At 52.7% G+C, this 7,161-nt stretch overlaps 1 protein-coding gene across 2 annotated transcripts; it reads right to left on the minus strand.

Annotated features, from left to right (window-relative positions):
* Nucleotides 1-255: 255 nt before the first annotated feature.
* Nucleotides 256-5,524, minus strand: LOC117834792 (uncharacterized). 2 transcript variants are annotated; one of them, XM_034714336.2, is made up of 6 exons: nt 4,574-5,524; nt 4,007-4,096; nt 2,958-3,875; nt 2,746-2,808; nt 1,554-2,630; nt 256-1,434 (listed from the first exon to the last, which is right to left on the minus strand). In XM_034714336.2, the coding sequence occupies exons 1-6, from the start codon at nt 5,391-5,393 to the stop codon at nt 488-490; spliced, it is 3,915 nt and encodes a 1,304-aa protein (XP_034570227.1). In that variant the 5' UTR covers nt 5,394-5,524; the 3' UTR covers nt 256-487. The 2 variants fall into 2 exon arrangements, with proteins under 2 accessions (XP_034570227.1, XP_034570226.1); XM_034714335.2 differs by having other exon boundaries at nt 4,007-4,135; nt 4,574-5,522.
* Between the last annotated feature and the right edge of the window lie 1,637 nt (nt 5,525-7,161).

Here is a 7,161-nt window from a genome sequence, read left to right on the forward strand (position 1 = left end):
AGGATGCAGCAATGAGAGAAGTGATAAGGACAGTGTTCGACAAATTGCAACATAGAAACTGCAGATGGCATATCACAAGGGCGTGGGAATACGAGCTCGACAAATTGTACATACAACACAAAGATAAAAACCTCAAGGAGAGGCTAGAATCTACTGGGGCCAACATAGTTTGAGGAGGAGTGGAACAAGTTGGTAGATGAGTGTGAGATAGCTAATAACCTAGCAATAAAGGCACTCTGGGAAAAGAGGAAGAGCTGGATAGCAACGTACTTAAAGGGATGTACTGTAGTAGAATGACATCCACGCAGAGATCAGAAAGCCAGAACAAGGTACCGAAGGATAGTTATGTTACACACGTTTGCGAAGAGGGTGCTTGACTTGCTTCAGCACACAGACCATATGGATGCTGGGGAGACAACATACCCTAAACTTAGAAAGCAATGGTTGGTTTATACAGTGTTAACTCGCCAAGTAACCATTTTCTATCCTATAATAACGGAAGGCTGAGATCCGAGAGCAAGTTGACGGCTCTTTTGATATTCGGTCGGTGCTGGCGTTCCAGCTCGACACACAAGAGCCCGACGAGCATCACACGCTCCATCTGCCTCTCGTCGAAGTCGCCGTTCAGCCGTGCGTCGGCCATCTCGAGGACCGCACCCTTGCCGTAAGATTCACGGACAGCGTCGACGAGGGCGTTTCGGGGGCTTAGTTCTTCATCGACCACCCATGGCCTCTCGCCGGTGGCGATCTCCAGCAGCAGCACCCCGAAGCTGTACATGTCGGACGCCGTGGTCGCCGAGTCGGTGGTGATGCACTTGGGGTCTACGTAGCCCCAGCTCCCGGCCATGGTCGTGCCTCTGAGGGAGCCCTGTCCGGGCTTGACCTGCCTCACGAGCCCGAAGTCGCCGAGCTTGGCGTCGAAGGCGTCGTCCAGCATCAGCTGCCTCGCGAGCCCGAAGTCGCCGAGCTTGGCGTTGAAGTCGTCGTCCAGCATCACGTTGCTCGGCTTGATGTCCCGGTGCAGGATGCAGTTCCGATAGCCGTTGTGGAGGTAGTCTATGGCGGCGCCGACGCAGAGCACGATCTTGTACCTCTCGGGCCATGTCAGCAGCCCCTCCGACCCGTGGAGGTGATCGTCGAGGCTCCCATTCGTTACCAGCTCGTACACAAGAAGGAGCTTGCCGCCGCTGCACCAGCCGAGGAGCTTCACAAGGTTCCGATGGCTGAGCTGTCTCACTGTGATGATCTCGGTGACGAAGTCCTTGGTCTGGTGCGGTAGGAGCATAACCTTCTTCACGGCCACAACCGGCGGCATGCGCGGATCCTGCAGCTCCCCCCTGTACACTACCCCGAAGGAGCCCGCGCCGAGCCTCCTGTCCTCGGAGAAATTGCTGGTCGCCGCGGACAGCTCTTTGTAGGAGAATGTTCTTGCCACTGTTCCCCCCCCACAAAAAAAACGAATAAATAAAATCTTCTTTCTGACTCCCTCGATCGTTGACCAGTTTGATTTAGTAGGAAATTAAACTAGAACAACACAAGATGATATCTTTTACCTTCCAGCTCTATGTGGATCATCGAGTGGGCCCGGCGCGGTCTACGCATGATACGGCGAAGGAGACGACGCGTGATTATCGGATGAGATTGCGGCTTCGGTCCAAGGTGCGGCATGACTTCAACAAGTGGGCGGAAAGGAACATCATCTGGAGGCTGAGACAAACAGACCTGATGTCCGAGATTCGACAGCAAGTTGACGGCTTCTCTGATCCCCGGGCGGTTCCGACGATCCTGGTGGACACACAAGAGCCCGACGAGCATCACGCGCTCCATCTGCCTCTCGTCGAGGTCGCCGTTCAGCCGTGCGTCAGCCATCTCGAGGACCGCACCCTTGCCGTAAGACTCCCGGACAGAGTCGACGAGGGCGTTTCGGAGGCTTAGTTCTTCATCGTCCTGCGGCACTACCCGTGGCCTCTTGCCGGTGGCAATCTCCAGCAGGAGCACCCCGAAGCTGTACATGTCGGACGCCGTGGTCGCCGAGTCGGTGGTGATGCACTTGGGGTCCATGTACTCCCAGCTTCCGACCATGGCCGTGCCTCTGAGGGAGCCCTGTCCGGGCTTGACCTGCCTCACGAGCCCGAAGTCGCCGAGCTTGGCCTCAAACGCGTCGTCCAGCATCACGTTGCTGGGCTTGATGTCCCGGTGCAGGATGGCGTCCTTGTCGCCGGTGTGGAGGTATTCTATGGCGAAGCCGATGCCCAGCACGATCTTGTACCTCTCCGGCCATGTCAACAGCCTCTCCGACGACCCGTGGAGGTGGTCGTCGAGGCTCCGGTTGGTTACCAGCTCGTACACGAGCAGAAGCTTGTCATCTCCACCGCCGTCGCACCACCCAATGAGCTTCACAAGGTTGCGGTGCTTCAGCTGGCCCAAGATCATGATCTCGGTGACGAAGTCCCGCCTGGTTTGCTTCAACAGCAGTGTAAATTTTTTCACTGCCACCGGCGCATCAACGCGCCGACGATCTCGCAGGTCCCCTCTGTACACTGCTCCAAAGGAGCCGGCGCCGAGCTTCCTGTCCTCGGAGAAGCTGTCGGTCGCCAAGGTCAGCTCGTGGTACGAGAATTTCCTGGCAACTGAATTTCTCCGTCGAAAAAAGAGAGAGATTTATTTCAGAGTTTTGAGCGCGCATTTGTCTAACTTTAAGTCACTTGATTTAAGAAATTTAAACGTCGAGAAGACTACATTTACCTGGCAACTCTATCTCCATCGGCGGTGGCATGACTTCAACAAGTGGGCGCAAAGGAACATCATCTGAGAAGAGAACAATGGTCAAACAGATTAAAGGATGGACAGCCGACAGCATACCCTACTAGGGTAAAGGAGACACTAAACTACATACTCCGACTAGGTGCACGTCTGAGATTCAGGTAGCAATCATTTTCTATCATACGCTGATATACCTTCAGGTTCAGGTAGCGGGTGTCTGAGATTCGAGAGTAAATTGACAGCTTCTCTGATGCCCAACCGGTTCCCACGATCCTGGTTGACACACAAGAGCCCGACGAGCATCACACGCTCCATCTGCCTCTCGTCGAAGTCGCCGTTCAGCCGTGCGTCGGCCATCTCGAGGACCGCACCCTTGCCGTAAGACTCCCAGACAGAGTCGACGAGGGCGTTTCGGAGGCTTAGTTCTTCATCGTCCTGCGGCACTACCCGTGGCCTCTTGCCGGTGGCGATCTCCAGCAGCAGCACCCCGAAGCTGTACATGTCGGACGCCGTGATCACCGAGTCGGTGGTGATGCACTTGGGGTTCATGTAGTCCCAGCTCCCGACCATGGTCGTGCCTCTGAGGGAGCCCTGTCCGGGCTTGACCTGCCTCACGAGCCGGAAGTCGCCGAGCTTGGCCTCAAACGCGTCGTCCAGCATCACGTTGCTGGGCTTGATGTCCCGGTGCAGGATGGCGTCCTTGTCGCCGGTGTGGAGGTATTCTATGGCGGAGCCGATGCCGATCACGATCTTGTACCTCTCCGGCCATGTCAGCAGCCTCTCCGACGACCCGTGGAGGTGGTCGTCGAGGCTCCGGTTGGTTACCAGCTCGTACACGAGCAGAGGCTTGTCGTCTCCACCGCCGTCGCACCACCCAACGAGCTTCACAAGGTTGCGGTGCTTCAGCTGGCCCAAGATCATGATCTCGGTGACGTAGTCCCGCCTGGTTTGCTCCGACAGCTTTGTCAACCTCTTCACTGCCACAGGGGGCATGCGCGGATCCCGCAGGTCCCCTCTGTACACTTCCCCGAAGGATCCTTCACCGAGCTTCCTATCCTTGGAGAAGTTCTTGGTCGCCGTGGACAGTTCGCGGTATGAGAATTTCCTTGCCACTGGGTTTTGTTTCAGAAAGGAGAGATAAAGATACTAGTAAGTTCGCTACACCGTGTGCACTGCTTTAACTCGTTTGATCTCTCTCTGTGTGTGTAAGAAATCAAATAGACAGACGATAGATGGTCTTTACCTGGCAACGGTATCGCCTCCGGTCCCTGTCTACGTATGACAAGGCAAAGCAGAGCAGCCACTAAACCGGCTAATGATGCACTTGCGAGAGCTATCAAAATTATAACGCATTGCTCGGTCTTAGATGGATCTGTCAGTGGAGACCAATAATAATAAGCATTATTAAGCGGAGAAGAAAATGAAAACCTGACTAGTCATAACCACTCACCGGTCAGAACGTGAATCCATGACAGAATCTCCAATAATAAACTACTAGCCTTTCGTTAGAAAAAAAACTACTAACCAGTCATGTAAAAATTCAACTCCCTCCATAAAAAAAAATGTAACTATCATTTCTCAAGGAGTCAAACAGTTTCAAGTTTGAAAAAATTTACAAAAAAATATTAACATTCACGTCTTCAAATAGATTTAGTATGAATATAAAATGTAGATCGTTTTAGTTTTTCTAGATGTATAGATTTTGCTACACACCTAAATATAGAGTTATGTATAAATATATAGCAATATATATATATTTAGAAAAAATTAAAATAATCTACATTTTATAACGGAGTAGTGTAGGTAGTACCTGTTGAGCTGAAAGACCAGGAGAGTAGCTGGTGCGAGTCGAACAGGTCCCCGGTGGCCGCCGAAAATCCCACGGCCGCGTCCGGACCCAGTCCTGCAACGTCCTTCAAGTCCAACGTCGCTTGGACGCTGACACTACTCCCGTTGGCCAGTCGTAGGGTCACCACCATCAGCTTGCAGCCCGCGTCGTAAGCGATGTTCGCCTCCATGGGGCCAGAGAGGCTCCCTTTTGCCAAGTCCTTGGTGTGGCTGATAATGTTCCAGATGTTGCCCACCTCGATGCCGACGTGATCGGTGGTGATGTCATTAGGTTCCCAATCTGCTGGTGCTGGGTTCCACAACGTGTCGAACTCCACGCCGACGGTTCCCTGTGCCAACTTATTGTTGGGGAAGAGCCCGAGGAAGGCGCCGCCCGAGTCCTGTGGCAGGCTCGGGGGGAAAGGCCCGACGAAGAACGCCATGCCATCGGCCCCTGCGTTGCCATCGCTGCCGCTTCGCCCGATGGCGAACGAGAAGCTCGTGTTGAAGCTGGCTAGCTTGCCGGTGCGGTCGTCCCATAGGCGCACCGCCTCCTTGTAGGCCACACGGCCGGTGCTCCATCTGTCCATCTTTGTAATACTGATTCCGTCGCCGGCGGCAGAGGGGTCGCAGCTGGCGTACCATTGTTTTTCTCGGTCGCCGCAGGCGTACCAGAGTTTTTCTCGGTCGCTCGCCTTGGAGAAGTTATAGCTGAAAGACACAGCAGCGGTGTTGTGAGGAGACATGAAGCACAAGTGAGCAGTTGCTAGGAAGAGGAAGGGGGAAGCTCTTCGATAGGCCATGGTTGGGCAGCAGGAGAAGAGACATATCGCTCTGCTCTCTTCGTTACAGCTAGCTGGGGTTTTCCGTTCGCGAGAGAAACTATAGCGTGGGCCAAGTATTTATGGAGGTCGAGAGATTTGGTCGCGTGGGCGTCACTGCACAGCGGCCTCCACAGCCTGCAGTGTTAGAGATCGCTGTGGTAGCTGCTTCACCAGTAAGTAAGCGATGGTCACGAAATTGAACTTTCTACTAACGAAGCGTCGAGGAAACAAGATTCCCCAGGCCAGATTTTTCCTGTCCAAGCATCGCGACGACCAAGGTGTGATTCAATGCTTCGTTCTTCTCTTTACTAACCGGACATCGTGTTCAGACGGAACAGCATGCACCATGGACGAAATTTCTGAGAAATTCTCACGCGATTATTGTTTTACCATGCTGCACGCGTTATCACTCCATCCATTTTCTTCGCAAGCCCCACTCGACGACCTCATTTTCTCCCCGCATGGCAACTCCAACCTTATCACTCCATCCATTTTCTTGAGTAAAATGCCGGGCTGTTCCTCAAATTTAGCTCGGTGTACTATCTGGATCCCAAACTCCCAAAATGCACATTTAGCTCCCAAAACTTGCTAATCGTTTTATATGAGGTCCAAATCATATTTGCTCGTGGAATTACATGTAGAATTGTGAGGAATGGGATAACTGAAAAATCAATTGAAATCGTTTTATATGAGGTCCAAATCACATTTGCTCTTGGAATTACATATAGAATTGTGAGGAATAGGATAATTGAAAAATCAACTGACGCCCTTGATTCCGCCCAGAGTTGATGACAAAATCAACTGACACCGCTGTGCACGGGTTGGCTCACCAATAATTGACGTCGATCCAAGCGAACCTACACATGTGTAGTCAACGCCAAAATTTTGGTAGGGCAAGCATAAGGAGCAATCCAAACATATCCTTAGCTACCATACATATGTAGTATCATATTAAGTATTGCTAGAGTCAGACACGAATTATTTGAAAGAGTTTAATACACCTACACCTTCCGGCACCAAAGATATTGTCTCAAATAAATCTGGTAAGAGAAAACAATGGTCAAACAGATTGAAGGATGGACAGCCGACAGCATATCCTACTAGGGTAAAGGAGACACTGAACTACATACTCCCTAGCTACTAGGTGCTCAGGTAGTAACAACTTCAGGTTCAGGTAACGGGTGCTTGAGATTCGAGAGCAAATTGACAGCTTCTCTTATCCTCAGCCGGTTCCGCCGATCCCGGTGGACACACAAGAGCCCGACGAGCATCACGCGCTCCATCTGGTTCTCGTCAAAGTAGAGACAAGCACAAAGAACGCTAGGCTCCGATTAGGTTCTCCCCTCCCGTGTCGCGTCACCGGACTCCGGGCAGGCCTATGGCCTACCTGCGTTGCCTTGCCGATCCTGGTGGACACACAAGAGCCCGACGAGCATCACGCGCTCCATCTGCCTCTCGTCGTAGTCGCCGCCCAGCTGTGCGTCGGCCATCTTGAGGACCGCACCCTTGCTGTAAGACTCCCGGACAGTGTTGAGGACACTACTAGAAAAATTGTCTCTAGTATCGGTTCCATACCCCCCTCTAGTACCAGTTGTGCTACCGATACTAGCAATCCGGTATTAGAGGGGGTCCTCCAGTACCGGTTGAGATAACCAGTACTAGAGGGTGTTAAAAAATTAAAAAAGAGAAAAACACCCGCCAGCCCCCCCCCCCCACCCATGCCGCCCCGCCGGCAGCCCCTGCCGAC

Source organism: Setaria viridis, chromosome 8 (assembly GCF_005286985.2).
Source record: "Setaria viridis chromosome 8, Setaria_viridis_v4.0, whole genome shotgun sequence".
Lineage (NCBI taxonomy): Eukaryota > Viridiplantae > Streptophyta > Magnoliopsida > Poales > Poaceae > Setaria > Setaria viridis.

Excerpts from the sequence above, each read along its gene's own strand:
- LOC117834792 (XM_034714335.2), bottom strand. The coding sequence starts at position 5,393 with ATGGCCTATCGAAGAGCTTCCCCCTTCCTCTTCCTAGCAACTGCTCAC. Across the intron at positions 4,136-4,573 it reads CTGGTCTTTCAGCTCAACAG|ATCCATCTAAGACCGAGCAA; the intron begins GTACTACCTACA and ends CTCCACTGACAG. Across the intron at positions 3,876-4,006 it reads GGAGGCGATACCGTTGCCAG|TGGCAAGGAAATTCTCATAC; the intron begins GTAAAGACCATC and ends AACAAAACCCAG.